Genomic DNA, 20,634 nt, shown 5'->3' with positions numbered 1-20,634 from the left:
CCTCTACCTGTCCTCCTCTTCTCATTCAGTTGATGCCCCTAGTTTGCATAATATACAACCTTAGAACATAAAAGTGATAATAACATTTTTGTGATTCTGTCCCGGGCTCTGGAGCGATCATGGACCCACGGTCTGAGGGATCCATTCCCTACATTCCCCATTCGACTACATTCCCTACGGTATTCCCTATATTCTGGATCACAGGTCTGAGCTGTGTGTGTCAGAGGCTCACAGCCAGCAGTTACTGGGCATGCTCAGATCGTTCAGAGAGAGAGGCCTGCTGTTTGACTTCACTGTAACAGTCCAGGAACAGACCTTCCCCTGTGTCCTGGCAGCCTGCAGCAACATCTTCAGGTTTGTGTGTGCGTGCATGTGTGCGTTTGCTCTAACGGTTCTCTGTCTGCAGGGCCATGTTTGAGTTGAAAATGCGTGCGTGTGGGGATGGGATTGGTACCCTGGGTAACCAGCCGTACACTGCTACCTGGACTTATTTCACTCTGGAGAGATAGTCGTCACCAATGAAAACATAGACATGCTGTTCCAGCTCATCTCTTTCCTACAGGTACACTACATCAGGGGTAACCCATCAGGGGTAACCCAAATTACACCCTACCCTATGCCCTACTTTTGACCAAAGCCCTATGGGCCATGGTCAAAAGTATTGCACTATAAAGGGAATATGGTGCCATTTGGAATAAATCCTAGATCTGGGTCAGATACATACTGTATGTCAAATCCATTCAGAAACTTCAGAGGTGATGTTGATATATTGACCAGTGTTCTGTTTCCCAGGTGTCTGTGCTCCTGATTGAAACCCTGGAGCTCTCGAACTGCCTGATGCTATTGGCCCTCACCGAGGGATACGGTTCCAACTCCCTCCTCCAGCGGGCCAATGAGTTTGTAGTTCAGAACTTTCACGCCCACTCAATGACTCCAGACTTCCTGGATATGCCGGTGAGGAGCCACTATGATAGGTTCCCATTGTAATTTATTGAGACTCATTGAATTAAAAGGGCCCTAGCACTAGCACACATGAATCAACATATAAACTCATCAAGTTGCATCAGGTGTTAGTGCTAGAACAAATACACCCCTCTGGGTCCCCAGGACCAGCATTGGGAAATACTGAAGTAGATAGTTACTCCTTTTAGCTTTGAGAAAGTCACTACATGTGAGCCATGTAAAATTGTGCATGGGTCCACTCCCCCTGAAGGATTTAAAAGCATTGGATTGCTTTTAAATACTAATGGTGGGAAATACTGATCTACTTTCTGTCCTCCCAGGTGGGTGTGCTGGAGGTATGTATGGGGTCGGACAGTCTGAGAGTGCCCAGTGAGGAGATGGCAGTGAGGTCATCACCTGGACCTCCGTCATTCCTTTGCTACAGCTATATACTACCCAACTACCCAGGTAAAGAACACACACACAAATACACACAGACACACGCACACAAATACAGAAACCCCCACACACATATACCTATAACCCTCCCCGTGGCCTCATATTACCCAGAAACCAGTGCGTGCGGCTGTATCATCTACACATTGGGGTCATCAGTGGCGATATCGGACTCCTTCAACCCTTCGCTGGACTGTTTCCTGCCCTACGATGTCGTCTCTGACCAGTAGAGCCACCTGGTGGCAGTTTGGTCAGTTTTTCCATGGCACCTTGGTCAAGGCTGTGTCCGTCAACACTACTCCTATGTGACTTATCTATGTATAAGGTGACTGACTTGTTGGTTGATTGACTGATTGAATGAGTATTTGATTGATGGATGTCTCCATCTATAAGTCTTTGTATTTATTTATCCTTCATTTAATCAGGCAGTTCCTATTGGCATAGATACAGGACATAAGGACTTTGTCATTAAAACAAACTTAACAACAATTCTACGAAACACCAACTCGCCACACCTCACCAGTCTGATTCCTGTGTTCTGTCTAGGTGTACAATTTATGTCCCAGAGACGTGTGTGTGTGTGTGGCAGGTGGAGGGGGGGTCATTTGAGGATACCGGGTTCAACGCAGGTGCCGTGGGCGTGGCCAACCGACTCTACATCCTGGGAGGAGACTACTCGCTTGATGAGATCACTGATGAAGTCAGTGTACCACAATGGTTGGGGAAGTGACACCAATGCCACTCCCCCTGACAGCGTTTCACTGTCAGGTCATAAGCTTCAGCGGATACAGAGACCCCTGGGGAGGGACACGTAACACACACACACACGAGTGCGTACGCGATGTGGCCTCATATACACATAACACACACACACACACTGGGACTAAAAGTTGCACTCCACATCAATGAAAGAAATTATGTTTAGTCATCTCAACTATTTATTAGTTTTATCACATTTTATGTTTATATACACTGCTCAAGAAAATAAAGGGAACACTAAAATAACACATCCTAGATCTGAATGAATGAAATATTCTTATTAAATACTTTTTTCTTTAGGCTAAGCACATGGAGGGCTGTGCGGCCCCCCAAAGAAATGCCACCCAACACCATGACTGACCCACCGCCAAACCGGTCATGCTGGAGGATGTTGCATGCAGCAGAACGTTCTCCACGGCGTCTCCAGACTCTGTCACGTCTGTCACATGTGCTCAGTGTGAACCTGCTTTCATCTGTGAAGAGCACAGGGCGCCAGTGGCGAATTTGCCAATCTTGGTGTTCTCTGGCAAATGCCAAACGTCCTGCACGGTGTTGGGCTGTAAGCACAACCCCCACCTGTGGACATCGGGCCCTCATACCACCCTCATGGAGTCTGTTTCTGACCGTTTGAGCAGACACATGCACATTTGTGGCCTGCTGGAGGTCATTTTGCAGGGCTCTGGCAGTGCTCCTCCTTGCACAAAGGCGGAGGTAGCGGTCCTGCTGCTGGGTTGTTGCCCTCCTACGGCCTCCTCCACGTCTCCTGATGTACTGACCTGTCTCCTGGTAGCGCCTCCATGCTCTGGACTCTACGCTGACAGACACAGCCAACCTTCTTGCCACAGCTCGCATTGATGTGCCATCCTGGATGAGCTGCACTACCTGAGCCACTTGTGTGGGTTGTAGACTCCGTCTCATGCTACCACTAGAGTGAAAGCACCGCCAGCATTCAAAAGTGACCAAAACATCAGCCAGGAAGCATAGGAACTGAGAAGTGGTCTGTGGTCCCCACCTGCAGAACCACTCCTTTATTGGGGGTGTCTTGCTAATTGCCTATAATTTCCACCTGTTGTCTATTCCATTTGCACAACAGCATGTGAAATGTATTGTCAATCAGTGTTGCTTCCTAAGTGGACAGTTTGATTTCACAGAAGTGTGATTGACTTGGAGTTACATTGTGTTGTTTAAGTGTTCCCTTTATTTTTTTGAGCAGTGTATTTATTTAAAACATTTTCTATTCTCAAGAATGCTATTTGGGTTCAAAGTAACAGTAGAGGTTTCTGAGTCTTCTGACCCACAGACTTGCCTTGGTTGTTTCTGGACATGTCTGATCACCTGACCAAGGCAGTTGACATGTCATCTATTGCGGGCAGGATCTATTAAATAACTCTAGAATGGTATCTCTTAAAGAACTCTGTCTTTATTTTCAGTGTAAGTGTGCTAGGCCTGCCTTCACTATTTAAAAGTGAGAGAGTGAGAGCCTACTGTCCCAGGTAACAAGTGTTACAACACCCTCTACTGGTAGACTATGGAATGTTTTTGTGCCAGAGTAGGCTTGTCTAGCCAAACACCATGTTGTAATTTTGAAATATTTGTAAATACTTGCGCAGAAGGCTAACCATTTTACATGGCTCACATAGTGACTTTCTCAAAGTTAAAAACATGCAACTTCAAATCAGTTCAAATTGAATGAGGGCACCTGTGCTCCATGAACAGTTGCCGACTTTTCGCGGGAGATATGATAATATATCCATCCTCCTGTTCAGCGTCTTACTAGATGACGGACGGACTCAACTCTCTGACTGGAAAGGGGTGTTCCACAAATGATACGCTATATGTAGTAAGTTTTGTTTTTAGTTGCGTCATGCAAATGTGTTATAATATTGTGCTACAATTTATTACGCATATTTCTTATACTCCAATAGTTATTTTAGATAGTATTCGTTCAACCATCTACGAAACGGGAGTTACCCTCCTCTTTTGAGTTAAAGCGGTCCTGTCCTGCTCCGTGGACTGATGTCACTAATAGAATGTGATCGTTTCGCGGATCTCCCACGGTCAGGAGTCAGTGTACTTTTCGTTGCTTTTTATATCATAGGACAGCTTGCTGACTACCAAAAAACAGTACATTTTCGCTCTTAGTCTTCATTCTAGGACAGCTGTTCCATGGTTTATCATTAAACATTTTGTGAATCAAACAACATCGTTGCTGACAATGCTAGAATGTCTAGTAGCTGAATGTTGTCTGTTGTAACGAACGTGTTGCTGTAAGTAAAACATCGAGATTTGTTTTCCTAAAATACCCAATTTCGTCGATTGAAGATCAGGACAAGGCTACAGCAGAGCAAGGAGGACAAGACCTCACCCTCAGCATTTTGTTTGCATTTGATTTAGAGGCATACAACAATGTTAGCCCAGGTATGTATGGTTTATTAGCCTACATTGTTGGTAAATGTTTTCCAAAGTGGTAAGAACAAACAAGTTTCCGTGTAGGTTGCAAGCTTGTTGTGGCGTGTCCAGGGCGCGCGACTTGGATACGACAACGTTCTTTCCGCGTAGCCTAATGAATCAAACACCTTTAAATGATGGTCAGTGAAAAAAGCATCGACGATGATGGATGCTCTTTTATTTGCATTTCGTGTGAAACGTAACCTAGTTTATTGGGTGTCCAGAAAACGTTGACACAATTTATTTTTTTCCTGCGCAGCATCGAGTGTGTTTAGCCTAGGCTAGACTACAGAAGCCATGTCAGGAGGAATTCTATTGTGTCGCTGAAATATTTGGCACTCCGCTCATTGATTTGCAATCGCAACTTTAAGTTAATAAAAAATGTATCCTTGAGTAGACTAGGATGCCATCTGATCAAGCTCTCTAATTTAGAGAAACTATTTGGAGAAGCGAAGGTTACAAGCTTACTTCAACAGTCTAACCCACTGTCATGTTTCTCTGGTGACCGCCCAGCAATCATGTTACGATGAAATTACATCTTCGTCGCCATCTTTAGATACAATTACTTATTAAGGACAGTAGAGGATTATTTGATTGATTTTGGGAACAGTGTTTGTCTCGTTATGCGTCGATCACTTCCTATGCAGGCGACCCCGGTGTAGAGACAGACATGAAGTTGATTTTTTTTCCTGACTGTCAAATCCCGGATGGGATGAGAATGACTATACGGCTAGCCAGCCTATACACGAACCTCTGACCTTATCGACCTCTGAAACTATCGAGACCGGCTTCGTTGTCAGTGTTTCTGTTCTAGGTGCACCTACAGTCTGTTTCAGCCCTCGTTTCCTCCCCTCCCCCATTAGCCCCGGCTTTACACACTCGATACAATGTTGCTATTAAGTTATACATAATGTCCAATCGAGTCGCAAGTTGCGACAGTGTTCAATAGCCTATGTATATCAACACAGGTCTACGCAATATTCGCGAGACTTTCTTGTGCTAGGCTACATTTTTCATGCGATGTAGGCTATTTGGCTTCACGTTTTTTGAAGGGCTGTCCATTTTGTTCTTCCGGTGCCAGGCCTTTTGAAAGTTTATTTTGACAATCTTAGCCTAAAGTTGTGGGTTGTTTCAAAGCACAACTCTAGGTGTCTTATATAATCATATTGTTATTATTATTATTCCACTCGCTCTAGCGCTTAAACTGCTAAGGGGCGGAAGGTAGCCTGGTGGTAAACCGAAAGGTTGCGAGATCGAATCCCCAAGTTGACGAGGTAAAAAAAAAAAAAAAAGCTGTCGTTCTGCCCCTGAACAAAGGCAGTTAACCCTAGGCCGTCTTTGAAAATAAGATTTTGTTCTTAACTGACTTGCCTAGTAAAATAAAAATATTAACAGTCAGCGCTCCGGAAATCCATAACTACTAGAATGGTCTCGAGTCAGTTGTTATTTCAAATATTCCATAATAAACAATACATGAATGCATTTATTTTGTTAAAATGGGTCATAAGAAACCTCAGGACACCAAATGTAAATTGTAATTAGACAAATGTATTGATTGATCCAAAAGTGCATAGACTGTAAATACTAAAATAAGATTATAGTGTATTTTCTGACTAAGACAACAGTTGACTCATTCAAACCCATGTTAATTCATGCAAATCTTTAAATGGTTATAGGTGAAAAAGTATCAATATGAAACTAAAAAAATATGTTTAGGAAGGTCATACAAAACATTATGCATTTATTTCAAAAGAACAGAATATAAAAAGTTGATTTCATAGCCTCTGTTATAAAGCACAGCTAAATACAACTAAAAACATGCTATTCTGTTCTTTTGAAATAAATGCATCATGTTTTGTATGACCTTCCTAAACATATTTTTTTAGTTTCATATTGATACTTTTTCACCTATAACCATTTAAAGATTTGCATAAATTAACATGGGTTTGAATGAGAACCATAGGACTACAGAGGTAGCTATTCAAAATGGTCCTGCTCCTTTGCCAATTAAGCTATAAGACCAACTTTAAAATGTTCAGGCTATCCTAATTTAAAATTCTTTAAACTCTTTATCAACTATAGCTACATAAATGTCTAAATTAGCATAAAATAACTCACCAACAGCAACTCTTGAACCTTTCAAGCTAGACATGCCAAACCAACCAATGTTCAGGCTATCCTCATTTAATGTAACAAAATCTTGATTAGCCATAAACATTTGCATAAATTAGCGTGAACTATCCCACAAACAGTCATTCTTTAACCGATCAAGCTAAGAGCCCACCATCTATCCAGGTAATTAATGTTTACATTTCAAAAGGCGTGGGCCTTGATGTTCTAAATCAGTTTGCAATCGTTGTATCATTACTATGATGCCTGCTTTCACACAGCGGGTTTGTCTGTTACTTAACTGTCTTGATGTTGTCGACCAAACCAAGTGTAGGCTAGCCTACAACTGGTTGGTTGGTCGGTGTGACCGCCTCCCGCGCTTTGGCTCACGGCAGTTTACTATTGCACTTAGGTGCGTTTGTTTCAGCTCGCTGGGTGCACCGAGTAGACAGTTTGCTTTCAATGGAATGGTTCCAATGGAATGGTCTCAAATGTGCACACTCTGCCTACCTGGCGCTACGGGCCAGTTGCATGGATTGGAGGGACTCTGCACATGTTATTATAGACCATTAATAACCACATAACATGGTTTGGGTTTTTTTCCGCAGAGAAAGCGAAAACGCACCGTGGAAGACTTCAACCAGTTTTGCACCTTTGTGTTGGCCTATGCTGGATACATCCCCTATCAAACAGAGGTAGGTTGATGAAACACAGTTTTCTCCTGTTCAAGTAAGACTGAGATGTAGCTTATTAACACCAAATTGCTCTTGTAATTAATTGATGTCTTATTGTTTCTACATTGAAAACAATATATAAACGCAACATGTAAAGTGTTGGTGCCATGTTTCATAGCTGAAATAAAAGATCCCCAAAATGTTGTACGCAAATTTGTTTACATCCTTGTTAGTGAGCATGTCTCCTTTGCCAAGATAATCCAATCCACCTGACAGGTGTGGCATATCAAGAAGATGATTAAACAGCATGATCATTACACAGGTGCACTTTGTGCTGGAGACAATGAAAGGCCACTCTAAAATTAGCAGTTTTGTCATACAACACATTGCCACATATCAAGTTTTGAGGGAGCATGCAATTGGCATGCTGACTGCAGGAATGTCCACCAGAGCTGTTACCAGAGAATGCAATGTTAATTTCTCTACCATAAGCCGCCTCCAACGTTGTTTTAGGGAATTTGGCAGTTAGTCCAACCGGCGCCATCACCTCCTGTTTCAGCATGATAATGCACAGCCCCATGTCGCAGGGATCTGAACACAATTACTGGAAGCTGAAAATGTCCCAGTTCTTCCGTGGCTAGCATTCTCACCCATTGATCACGTTTTGGATGATCTGGGTCGACGTGTATGACAGTGTGTTCCAGTTCCCACCAATATCCATCAACTTCGCACAGACATTGAAAAAGAGTGGGACAACATTCCATGGGCCACAATCAACAGCCTAATCAACTATGTGAAGGAGATGTGTTGCGCTGCATGAGGCAAATGGTGCTCACACCAGATACTGACTGGATTTCTGATCCACACCCTTACCTTTTTTTAAGGTATCTGTGACCAATGCCCAGTCATGTGAAATCCATAGATTAGGGCCTAATGAATTTATTTCAATTGACTGATTTCCTTATATGAACTGTAACTCAGTAAAATCGTTTAAATTGTTGCATGTTCCGTTTTTATATTTTTGTTCAGTATATTTCTGTTGAATGATGTCTCTAGTTCTGCTGTTGTTTCCATGGTGATGTATCCCCCTGTAGGAGTGGTGGTGTAGTGAGAGCAAGCCCAGGGACAGCAACCCCTGCAGCACCAGCCAGAGTACCAGTCCATGGGCCTACCAGTCCTCTCCTACCTCAGACTGTGGCTCCTCTGCTCGGGGCCAGAAGGAGGAAGGGAAGGAGGTGAAGAGGAGGTCAGACAAGAAGCCAGTCGGGCCTGGTCAGGGGGATAAGAAGCCTAGAGGAGAAAGTGCCAAGTCTCCGAATACGGAACAGGCTGCCACTAGATCAACGGTCAGCAAAACGCCAGAGATCCATGAGCAGCACCTGCCCCAGTCTGGATGGACCAACCACAACAGCTGTCCTACTGACAACAAAACACATCCTCTGATGGTTTCCAAACGTGACCATGACTGTAAACTTCCCCAATCTTTCCTGACTCAACTCTTCCCTGAAGCCACCCCCAGCAGCTCTCTGTCTGACCACAGGAACAAGACCAACAACGGTCAGACAGACACACCAGACCCCAACGGGTCGGCTGGGAAGACGAGCGACGCTTTCCCTCAGAAGAAAGGAAGTGAAGAACTGGAACAGGAAGTGACAGAGCAGCCAGTTGACATGACAAGCTGTGAGACAGAGAGGAGCAGTCCTCACAGGCTGGGAGACAGAGAAAAAAAGAGAAGAAAGAAAGAGAAGGGGTCACGGGAGAGCTGGGAGGGGTCTGGGAGTGAAGGAGGCATAGACAGGGGTCAGAGGTCAGATATCCTAAGGATGGTGATGGACAGGAGGTTCAGAGGTCAGCTAGCTGAAGACCAAGAGACAGGCTACCACACAGAGGAGGGAAGCAGCCCCGACCAGGACCGGGACCATGGAGGGAGCAACTACCAGACAGACCAGGGAGGGAGCGATGGAGAGGACACATCTGCAGACAACCGCAAGATGGAGGGTGAGTAGAGGAACCCCACCTGAGACTAAAGAAGCATCCCAAATGGCACGCTCTCCTCTTGTATACATTTTGACCAGGGCCTATTTTCCCTATATAGTGAACTACTTTTGACCAGGACCCTAGTAGGGCTTTGGTCAAAAGTAATAGGGAACAGGGTGCAGTTTTGGACACACTCACTCATTACCTCATCACTATCTTACAACCATCATTGATAGTTTAAAACAGAGACTGTGTTTAATATAACGTCTCTCTTCTATTTCTCTCTTTTCTCAGATGAGGACGACTCGTGGGACCTGATCACCTGTTTCTGCCTGAAGCCATTTGCGGGTCGGCCCATGATAGAGTGTAGTGAGTGTGGCACCTGGGTGCACCTGTCCTGCGCTAAGATCCGCCGCACCCATGTTCCTGAAGTCTTCATCTGCCAGCCCTGCCGAGATACCAAGACCAACATCAGACGCTCCAACCGGGCGCGGATTGCCCCCCGCAAACGCTTCAGCGACTAAACTAGATAGCACATTGGCTGCGTCCCAATTGGCAGTAGGTAGCCTAGTGGTTAAGAGCATTGTGCCAGCAACCGAAAGGTTTGAATCCCAAAGGTGGAAAAATATGCTGTTCTGCCCTTGAGCTATGTAGCAACCCAAAACAACAACTGCTCCCCGGGCGCTGTTGATGTCGATTAAGGCAGCCCCCCGCACCTCTCTGATTCAGAGGGGTTGGGTTAAATGCTGAAGACACATTTCTGTTGAATGCATTAAGTTGTGCAACTGACTTGGGTATCCTATATAATGAACTACTTTTGATGTAGGGAATAGGGTGCCATTTGGGACATTGACCACTAGTGAGCATCAAGTTCTATGCTGGTCCATTTTGTCGCTCTGCAAAAACCGCCACCAGGGTTGTGTTCAGTAAGACACAGAAAAAGTAAATTAACTTCTGTTTTTGGACAAGTCCAGGTAGTCCTCCCTGTTTCGGTCCTTTTTCTTCCATTTTGTGCCTAATGAACACGACCCAGGACACTGCCATCAGCAACCAAGCCATGAGTCTATGGTTGTGTTCCACTGCTCAGATGTTACATTCATCAACCAATGGTTGCGTGCCACATCAACTGATTGCACCAGATTGTTATAACATATGATGTGGCTAGCTGATACTTAATACCTATCCAGGCATTGTAAGATCCTATCACTCTCCCCAGAACAGTACAATGTCCATGTATTCACAGACAATCTAATCAGGAAGGAATGAGGGGCTACAGGAGAGCGAGAGAGGGATTGGGGAGGATGGAGTGAGGGCAGGGGTGAAAGAGGAATGTGTTTGGTAACGGTCTGCTGCTACTGTTGTGGTGAGAACATAACATCTTCTCACATGCTAATCTCATTTACCCCCACCCCTCCATTCTGCCACCCACCCATACCTTCCTCCCTCCTTCTACCCATCTCTTCATTTGTGCATCACTGAACCTAAGGGCTTGCCTTGGCTCATCTACACTAGTATGTTGAATTCACTACTTAGTACAATACTATGTAGGGAATATGGTGCAATTTTGAGACCCATGGACAGGTTTCTGGGGACTACTTTCTCAAAATATGTATAATACATTTTCAGTTATTTCCACAGTTGTTGCCATTTGATGAATAAGATTGTCACACCTTCAACTTTCTGACTCTGTGTTACTATACATTGCCAGTGGATGCCTGCCTCTCTTCCAAGCATGTTATATATGTAGACTGAGTGTGCAAAGCATTAGGAACACCTTCCTAATACTGAGTTGCACCCTCTCACCCTTTTGCCCTCAGAACAGTCGAGTCAGGACATGGACTCTACAAGGTGTCGAAAGCATTCCACAGGGACGCTGGCCCACGTTGACTCCAATGTTTCCCACAGTTGTGTGAAGTTGGCTGGATGTCCTTTGGGTAGTGGGCCATTCTTGATACACACTGAAAAACCCAGCAGCTTGCCGTTCTTGACACAAACCGGTGCGCCTGGCACCTACGACCATACCCTGTTCAAAGGCTCTTCAATATTTTCTTTCCCATTTACCCTCTGAATGGCACACATACACAATCCATGTTTGAATTGTCTCAAGGCTTTCAAAATCCTTCTTTAACCTGTCTCCTCCCCTTCATTTACACTGATTTAAGTGAATTTGACATCCATAAGGAATCATAGCTTTCACCTGGTCAGTCTGTCATGGAAAAAGCAGGTGTTCATAATGTTTTGTACACTCAGTGTATATCAGATGGTAAACCTTTAGTAAGATGTAAATAGTTTGCTTTTTAGAGTTGTTTATTATATCTTATATGTGACACATGCAGTAATAAAGGTAAAGGACTAACTCATTAGTCTCATCAGTGTTCTGTATAGTTTACATATTATTTAGTGTATTGTACACAGTCACCAGACCAGATATGGTTTTGTCTGGTTTTAATGGAGCACGGCTCCCGAGTGGCGCAGCAGTCTAAGGCACTGCATATCAGTGCAAGAGGCATCACTGCAGTCCCTGGTTCGAATCCAGGCTGCATCACATCCAGCTGTGATTGGGAGTCCCATAGGGTGGCACAATTGGCCCAGCGTCGTCCGGGGTAGGCTGTTATTGTAAATTAAGAATTTGTTCTTAACTGACTGACGCATGACATTCAACCTTCTCTCCCGAGCCCGTACGGGAGTTGTAGCAATGAGACAATATAGTAGCTACTACAACAATTGGATACCGCGAAATTGGGGAGAAAAAAAGGGATTTTTTTTTTTTTTTTTTAAGATTCAATAAAATAGTCCAGAAACTTTCCATATGCACAAAAAGCTCTCAAATTTGTTCATATCACATTTGGTGTGGCATATCAAGAAACTGATTAAACAGCATTATCATTACACAGGTGCACTAGGTGCTGGGGACACTAAAATGTGAGGTTTGTCACACAACACAATGTCATCATAGATGTCTCAAGTTTTGAGGAAGCGTGCAGTTGGCATGCTGACCACCAGAGAAATTAATGTTCATTTATCTACCATAAGCTGCCTCCAAAGTCATTTTAGATAATTTGGCAGTATGTCCAACTGGCCTCAAAACGTGTAACCACGTGTAACCACGCCAGCCCAGGACCTGGCTCCCAAGTGGGTGGGACTATGCCCACCCATAGCAGTGCCCCTGCCCAGTCATGTTAAATCCATAGATTTGGCCCTAATCATTTATTTAAATTGACAGATTTCCTTCTTTGAAATCAGTAAAATATTTTAAATTGTTGCATGTTGTGTTTATATTTTTGTTCAGTAATAGGTTGATCTCTGCTCACATGAAATCAACTCCAGGTATCTGAGATGTCGTAAGGCAGGCATGGTTTATTTACATTAAAATATTTGACAGTAAAGTAATAGGTTAAAATCTCTAAACCTTCAGTCGCCATAGCCTTTTACCACAGACACAACCCAGACCAGTCCTTTACCACAGACACAACCCAGACCAGTCCTTTACCACAGACATAACCCAGACCAGTCCTTTACCACAGACACAACCCAGACCAGTCCTTTACCACAGACACAACTACAGTTTGTCTCGGGACTTCCATATCTGACATCCTGAACAAGCTAGTCTCATCCTGAACAAGCTAGCGACATGGTTCTACCACAGTGTCCAGGCATGCTTGCTACTCCTCCGGCCTCATATCTGGTACGTCTCTGATGTAGGGCAGGACAGCATCGGTGTAGAACATCTCCAGCTTTGCCAGGGTTTCGTCCCAGAACACAGGGTCAAAGGTCACAGGGATGATGGCTGTTTCCTTCAGGGTGAACACCACTAGGTCAGCCTGGGTTAACCCTGTCACCGCCAGCTGGCACTGGATCTGGGTGAAATAGCTGTGGTCTGGCTTCAGATGGTACCTCACCTGTAGAGAAAAGAAGAATAGGGAAGTGCTGCTAGAATACACTAGTAGGTAGATCTTTACAGATTGAAGGTGCTCTTTGGTTAAGGGGTTAACTGGTCATCAAAAACAAGGGGGACCAAGGCAAGGTACTCTTCATATAATTAAAATGCCTTTATGATGATAGTATGCTTGAAAAAAATAAAAATAAAGCTTGGTATAGCCCAAGTCAGGGGGTACAATGATACAACAAACAACATGTCTTAACTAACCTGTCCCCCCTCCTCCCCCTGGTCCTGTATTGTCAGGCAGAAGGCTGGGTCCTCTCTACAGGCCTGGGCTACAGTGTTCTGACGGTGCTTGTAGGGACACTTGACCTCTAGGCAGAGCAGCCATTGGCCGGTCCTTTGGTCCTCTACGATGCCATCAGGACTGCCTGCTAGCCAGGGGCGCTGGGGGTCGATGAACAAGCCACACTCCTGCACCCTCACCGCCCGGCCCAGGGCCTTGCTCTTCAGGCTCTGATATCTGAGATAAAATGAGATGAGATTGTACTTTATTACAGACACAGAATACAACGTTCAATACAACATTTAAAAACAATCGCAGAACAATTAAAGTAAATGCATAGATGGTACCTCCGCACGGCCTCGGCTTCCCGCTCAATGCCCCAGGTCATGGCGCGGGTCTTGACGTTGTTGCCGCGGCCTGTGATGGCGGCCAGGTAGGAAGCCGGCGGGGTCGTGCTCTGGCCAGTAACGAAGCGGCTATGGGCGAGTCGGTGAGCGACCGACGCTGTGATTCGGTTCTGACGCCAGAAGAACCAGCTGGGGTTCTCTCTCTGGCCCCGGGTCTGGAGCTCCACCGCCTCCACCTCTACTTTCTGCCATAACCCCAGGGGCAGTGCTTTGGGCCTGAGGGGAGAGACCATGGAGATCCCCCCAATTTGGTTGGTCCTGTGGGGAGAGACCACAGGCTTACCCCTGACCTGGCTGCTCTTGTCAGGGCTATGACTATGCTGATGGGCCTCATCTCTCTTCTCTGCGATGTCAGGATGATATCTGACAGTAGGGATGTTCCTTTTGGCGTAACGTGTGTCTGTGGTCTTTTCTCCTGCTCCCCTGGCCTGGCTAGCCGTGGCTCTGCTGATTTTACTAGATTTTATTTGATCCGGATTGGTCCTGGGGGGAGAGACCACAGGCTTACCCCTGACCTGACTGCTCTTGTCAGGGCTATGACTATGCTGATGGGCCTCAGGTCTCTTCTGTGCGATGTCAGGATGATATCTGACAGTAGGGATGTTCTTCTTGGCATAACGTATGTCTGTGTTTGCTCCTGCTTCCCTGGCCTGGCTGGCCGTCGCTCTGCTGGTTCCTGAGTCTCCTGAGCCATTAGAGGGATTTAGGGTGGAACCTTTGTTGATATGCCTTTGTTTTGGTGGGCTCTTTAAGGCTGAGCTGTCAGTGTGAGAGCCATTTTTGTTTGTCTTTCTGGGACTCATGGTTCTGTGAGTTTCAAGAAGTTAGTATTCTGTAAATTCAATACAAAAAAGAGGAGGTAAGATACTGTGGCATGTAAACCATTCCTATGTCCTATTCCTAAATCTGGACCTGCTGTGTGTGGCATGGTTTACTGTTCGTAGTAAATTGCCATGTTTTTTGCAATTTTCAGTGGTGTATGAAGTCTGAGTTCAGCATGTGGGAAAGATCAGGGTCCAGAGATCATACCCATGTTTCCTAGTAGGTGGATCGCATTTAAGAGTTCCCGACATGATGTGAACGCGGCATTAGGCTGGCTGCCACACACACAACCGTGTGAGCTGTTGGTCAGCTCAACTCTCTCTTTCTCCAGACTAGCTCAGCTCAGCCACCCACTCAAGATCTTACATCAAATGCCCACTGCATTACCTCCCGAGAGAATTCTCTTCGGTTATTGTCGTGTATATTCCCCCCCCCCCAAGCCCGACATTGTGATGGCTCTCAAGGAACCACACTGGACTTTGTGCAAACTAGAAACAGCATATACGAGGCCACATTGGGGACGTTAATAAAGAAAATCTGAGGAAAATCTTCTGTGCTACACGCGGGGAGAACATGCTTGACCATTGTTACTTTCCCTTCCAGCGCGGCTACAAGGCCCTCCCCCGCCCTCCCTTTGGCAAATCAGATCACACCTCCATGCTGCTCCTCCCGCATAAAGGCAGAGACTTAAGCAGGAAGCTTCAAGACTATTTTGATCACTCAAACAGGGAAATGTTCTGTTCCTACTGTGACGATTAGAAGTTATCCAAACCAAAAATCATGGGAAAATGGCAGCATTCATGCAAAACTGAAAGCACAAACCTCCGTATTTAACCACGGAAAGGTGACTGGGGACATGGACATGTACAAACAAACAGGCTATGACCTCCGTAAGGCAATCAATGAGGCAAAACGACAGTACATGGAAAAAGTGGAGTCGCAATTCAACGGCTCGGACAAGAGACGCATGTGTTAGGGAAAGCCAGCCAAGTCGGGGACAGTGACGCTTCACTCTCCGACAAGTTAAACATTTTCATCGCCCACTTCAACGAAAACAACACTGAGCCGCCGATTTGAGCCCCCATCGCTCACAAGGACTGTGTGCCGCATCATCATAGCATGTGCAGACCAGCTGGCTGGAGTGTTTACAGACATATTAAATCTCTCCAGTATGTTGTCCCAGCTTGCTTCAAGATGTCCACCATTGTGCCTGTACCCAAGAAAGCGAAGGTAACTGAACTAAATTACTATCGCTCCTTAGAACTCACTTCTGTCATCATGAAGTGCTTTAAGAGAATGGTTAAGGATCACCTCCACCTTACCCGACACCCTAGACCCACTACAATTTGCATACCGCCCCAACAGATCTACAGATGATGCAATCACCATTGCACTGCACACGGCCCTATCCCACCTGGACAAGAGAAATATCTATGTAAGAATGCTGTTCATCGACTACAGCTCAGCCTTCAAGCTCATCACTAAGTTCATGACCCTGGGTCTGAACCCCTCCCTGTCCAACTGTGTCCTAGACTTCCTGACAGTTCGACCCCAGGTGGTGAAGGTAGGCAACAACACCTCTGCCATGCTGATCCTCAACGGGGGGCCCCACAGGGGTGGATGCTCAGCCCCATCCTGTACTCCCTGTTCACCCATGACTGCGTGGCCATGCACGTCTCCAAATCAATCATCAAGTTTGCTGATGACACAACAGGGAGGAGGTGAGGGCCCTGGCGGAGTGATGCCAGGAAACTAACCTCTGCCTCAACGTCAACAAAACTAAGGAGCTGATGGTGGACTCCAGCAGACAGCAGAGAGAGCACGCCCCCATCCACATCGACAGGGCCACAGTGGAGAAGGTCAAAAGCTTCAATCCCTCAGTGTGCACATCACTGAGGACATGAAATGGTCCCTTCACACCGATAGTGTGGTGTGAACAATGCGTCTTCAACCTCAGGAGGCTGAAGATTTTTCCTTGGCCCCTAAGACCCTCACAAACTTCTACAGATGAACCATTGAGAGGATTCTGTTGGAAATATCACAGCGAGGGTACTTAAAATGCACTGCACGGTACCACATGTCTCTCCAGACGGTGGTGCGGTCAGCCCAATGGATCCTCGGGAGCACACTGTCAGCCCTCCAGGACATCTACAGCACCCGATGTCACAGGAAGGCTGAGAAGATTATCAAGTACCTCAGCCACCCGAGCCACGGATGATCGGGTTCAAGTCCGGGCTCTGGCTCTGCCACTCAAGGACATTCAGAGACTTGTCTCACCATGCTTCACCGTAGGGATGGTGCCAGGTTTCCTCCAAACGTGGCACTTGGCATTCAGGCCAAAGAGTTCGATCTTGGTTTCATCAGACCAGAGACTCTTGTTTCTCATGGTCTGAGAGTCTTTAGGTGCCTTTTGGCAAACTCCAAGCAGGCTATCATGTGCCCTTTACTGAGGAGTGGCTTACGTCTGACCACTCTATCATAAAGGCCTGATTGGGGGAGTGCTGCAGAGATGGTTGTCCTTCTGGAAGGTTTTCCCATCTCCACAGAGGAACTCTTTAGCTCTGTCAGATTGACCATCGGGTTCTTGGTCACTTCCGTGAACAAGGCCCTTCTCCCCTGATTGCTCAGTTTAGCCGGGGGCGGCCAGCTCTAGGAAGAGTTTTGGTGGTTCCAAACTTCTTCCATTTAAGAATGATGGGAGCCACTGTGTTCTTAGGGACCTTCAATGCTTTGGTATCCTTCCCCAGATATGTGCCTCGACACAATCCTGTCTCTGAGCTCTCCGGACAATTCCTTCAACCTCATAGTTCGGTTTTTGCTCTGACATGCATTGTCAACTGTGGGACCTTATATAGACAGGTGTGTGCCTTTCCAAATCATGTCCAATCGATTGAATTTACCACAGGTGAACTCCAATGAAGTTGTATAATGATGATCGATGCACCTGAGCTCAATTTCGAGTCTCATAGCAAAGGGACTGAATACATATGTAAATAATGTATTTCTGTTTTTTTATTTTTAATACATTTGCTGAAATTTCACTACCTGTTTTTGCTTTGCTTTTGCTTTGGCTATTGTGTGTAGATTGCTGAGGAAATCCATTTTAGAATAAGGCTATAACAAAATGTGGAAAAAGTCAAGGGACCTGAATACTTTCCGAATGGCACTGTAAGTATATACAGTTGAAGTTGTAAGTTTGTTTTTCAACCACTCCACAAGTTTCTTGTTAACAAACTAAAGTTTTGGCAAGTCGGGTAGGACATCTACTTTGTGCATGACAAGTAGTTTTTCCAACAATTGTTTACAGACATTATTTCACTTATAATTAATTCACTGTATCACAATTCCAGTGGGTCAGAAGTTTACATACACCAAGTTGACAGTGCCTTTAAACAGCTTGGAAAATTCCAGAAAATGATGTCATGGCTTTAAAAGCTTCTGATAGGCTATTGACATAATTTGAGACAATTAGAGGTGTACCTATGGATGTATTTCAAGGCCTACCTTCAAACTCACTGCCTATTTGCTTGACAACGTGGGAAAATCAAAATAACTGAGCCAAAACCTCAGAAAAACAATTGTACACCTCCACATGTCTGGTTCATCCTTGGTTGAAATTTCCAAACACCTGAAGGTATCACGTTCATCTGTACAAACAATAGTATGCAAGTATAAACACCATGGGACCACGCAGCCATCATACCGCTCAGGAAGGAGACGTGTTCTGTCTCCTAGAGATGAACGCACTTTGGTGTGAAAAGTTTAAATCAATCCCAGAACAACAGCAAAGGACCTTGTGAAGATGCTGGAGGAAACAGGTACAAAATAATCTATATCTACAGTAAAACGAGTCCTATATCGACATAACCTGAAAGGCCGCTCAGCAAGGAAGAAGCCACTGCTCCAAAACCGCCATAAAAAAGCCAGACTATGGTTTGCAACTGCACATGGGGACAAAGATCGTTATTTTTGGAGAAATGTCCTCTGGTCTGATGAAACAAAAATAGATCTGTTTGGCCATAATGACCATCGTTATATTTGGAGGAAAAAAGTGGAGGCTTGCAAGCCGAAGAACACCATCCCAACCGTGAAGCACGGGGGTGGCAGCATCATGTTGTGGGGGGTGCTTTGCTGCAGGAGGGACTGGTGCACTTCACAAAATAGATGGCATCATGAGGGTGGAAAATGACGTGGATATATTGAAGCAACATCTCAAGACATCAGTCAGGAAGTTAAAGCTTGGTCGCAAATGGGTCTTCCAAATGGACAATGATCCCAAACATACTTCCAAAGTTGTGGCAAAATGGCTTAAGGACAACAAAGTCAAGGTATTGGAGTGGCCATCACAAAGCCCTGACCTCAACCCTATAGAACATTTGTGGGCAGAACTGAAAAAGCGTGTGTGAGTAAGGAGGCCTACAAACCTGACTCAGTTACACCAGCTCTGTCAGGAGGAATGGGCCAAAATTCACCCAACTTATTGACCCAAGTTAACAAATTTAAAGGCAATGCTACCAAATACTAATTGAGTTTATGTAAACTTCTGACCCACTGGTAATGTGATGAAAGAAATAAAAGCTGAAATAAATCACTCTCTACTATTATTCTGACATTTCACATTCTTAAAATAGTGGTGATCCTAACTGACCTAAAACATGTAATATTTACTAAGATTAAACGTCAGGAATTGTGAAAAACTGAGTTTCAATGTATTTGGCTAAGGTGTATGTAAACTTCCGACTTCAACTGTAATGAATTCTATGGCTCATCCTATGCAACTACTGCTGTACAAACATTTTTGTATGTTCACATACACATATTCACATACTGTCCATACACACCCTTCCCATACTTATATATTTATATTCCTGACTCTGGTCCAGAAGCTAATTTTCTGCAATCCTACACTATTAGAAAAAACAATGGTTCCAATAGGGTTATTCCTGCTGTCCCCATAGGAGAACCCCTTTTGGTTTCAGGTAGAACTCTTTTGGGTTCCATGTAGAACCCTCTGTGGAAAGGGTTCTACATACAACCCAAAAGGGTTCTACCTGGAACCAAAAAAATTCTCATATGGGGACAGCCGAAGAACCCTTTTAGGTTTTTGGCCGTTTCAAACTAATAGTTTTAGAAAGAATACAGCAGACCTATGTCAATAGGCTATACGGCCGTATAAACTGAGGACATCATTGTCCTACTCTACGTTTCTATTAAATTACAGGCAATAATGGTATTGCGCAAAATATTTGTTTCGCTTACCCGATGAAGTTCTGTCTAATCTCGAGCTGTGTATGAAAGTGAAACTGGTTCTACGTGACTCACTGTCTCATGACAAGCAAGTCAGATTCATCCTGTTGGCTTCCTGCTGCTGTGTGTGTCTGTGTTTTTGTGTATCGGACTTGTCCTGAACATGTCTAGTGTCAGTTGCCGCCTTAAAGACAACTGGGAACTCGGAAAAAACGAGCTCCGACTACGTGACTCACTATCTCATGGCAAGCACGTCAGATTCATCCTGCTGGGTTGCTGCTGCTGTGTGTGTGTGTGTGTGTGTGTTTTTTTTTTGTTCCAAGTCAGAAACTCTGCCATCTTTCCAGAGCTCCGACTATCTGAAGTCATCGTTTGACCTCGTTTTTTCTGAGTCCAAGTTGTCTTGAAAGCACCAAGTGAGATAAAGTAGCCTATACATTCTACAGACCCTACGGAGTATTCGCTGCAATACTTTGTGTGGCACCCAGAATAGTTTTTAACATATAAACCAATATGTAATATATGTACGTTGATTCGCATTGGGGTCATTTATTTGACACTTGAACATGTTTTAAAACCCAAATGTCACTTAAATATGAACAAATATTGATCATTGTTATTGTTTAG

General features: G+C 44.9%; 2 protein-coding genes and 1 pseudogene across 4 annotated transcripts; 2 read left to right on the top strand and 1 right to left on the bottom strand.

Moving 5' to 3' along the window:
- The first annotated feature begins 119 nt into the window (after positions 1-119).
- LOC149971265 (kelch repeat and BTB domain-containing protein 3-like) lies at positions 120-3,592 on the top strand (annotated as a pseudogene).
- A 303-nt stretch (positions 3,593-3,895) lies between these two features.
- On the top strand, positions 3,896-11,725 carry LOC110507656 (uncharacterized). 2 transcript variants are annotated; one of them, XM_021587785.3, is made up of 4 exons: positions 3,896-3,997; positions 7,323-7,409; positions 8,483-9,386; positions 9,660-11,725. In XM_021587785.3, exons 1-4 carry the CDS (start codon positions 3,935-3,937, stop codon positions 9,887-9,889), a joined length of 1,284 nt encoding a protein of 427 aa, XP_021443460.2. In that variant the 5' UTR covers positions 3,896-3,934; the 3' UTR covers positions 9,890-11,725. The 2 variants fall into 2 exon arrangements, with proteins under 2 accessions (XP_021443460.2, XP_021443461.2); XM_021587786.3 differs by having other exon boundaries at positions 3,960-4,575.
- A 977-nt stretch (positions 11,726-12,702) lies between these two features.
- Positions 12,703-20,374, bottom strand: LOC110507653 (uncharacterized). Of its 2 annotated transcripts, none has more exons than XM_021587783.3 (4): positions 20,020-20,374; positions 13,879-14,770; positions 13,513-13,768; positions 12,703-13,264 (listed from the first exon to the last, which is right to left on the bottom strand). In XM_021587783.3, exons 2-4 carry the CDS (start codon positions 14,739-14,741, stop codon positions 13,028-13,030), a joined length of 1,356 nt encoding a protein of 451 aa, XP_021443458.2. In that variant the 5' UTR covers positions 14,742-14,770; positions 20,020-20,374; the 3' UTR covers positions 12,703-13,027. The 2 variants fall into 2 exon arrangements, with proteins under 2 accessions (XP_021443458.2, XP_021443459.2); XM_021587784.3 differs by having other exon boundaries at positions 13,879-14,196; positions 20,020-20,273.
- Positions 20,375-20,634: the final 260 nt, after the last annotated feature.

The sequence above is a fragment of the Oncorhynchus mykiss genome, chromosome 27 (assembly GCF_057628025.1).
Source record: "Oncorhynchus mykiss isolate SJ-2025 chromosome 27, ASM5762802v1, whole genome shotgun sequence".
NCBI lineage: Eukaryota > Metazoa > Chordata > Actinopteri > Salmoniformes > Salmonidae > Oncorhynchus > Oncorhynchus mykiss.
Note: the sequence above shows the minus strand (reverse complement) of the source record. Positions and strands in the feature narration are given on the sequence as shown.

What these genes read in the sequence shown, in the direction of transcription:
- LOC110507656 (XM_021587785.3), top strand. Translation starts at nt 3,935, where the DNA reads ATGACGGACGGACTCAACTCTCTGACTGGAAAGGGGTGTTCCACAAAT. An exon ending in CAAATGATACGCTATATGTA is followed by an intron (nt 3,998 to 7,322) that starts GTAAGTTTTGTT and finishes TTTTTTCCGCAG; the next exon opens with AGAAAGCGAAAACGCACCGT. An exon ending in AGACAACCGCAAGATGGAGG is followed by an intron (nt 9,387 to 9,659) that starts GTGAGTAGAGGA and finishes CTCTTTTCTCAG; the next exon opens with ATGAGGACGACTCGTGGGAC.
- LOC110507653 (XM_021587783.3), bottom strand. Translation starts at nt 14,741, where the DNA reads ATGAGTCCCAGAAAGACAAACAAAAATGGCTCTCACACTGACAGCTCA. An exon ending in GAAGCCGAGGCCGTGCGGAG is followed by an intron (nt 13,769 to 13,878) that starts GTACCATCTATG and finishes ATTTTATCTCAG; the next exon opens with ATATCAGAGCCTGAAGAGCA. An exon ending in AGGGGGAGGAGGGGGGACAG is followed by an intron (nt 13,265 to 13,512) that starts GTTAGTTAAGAC and finishes TTTTCTCTACAG; the next exon opens with GTGAGGTACCATCTGAAGCC.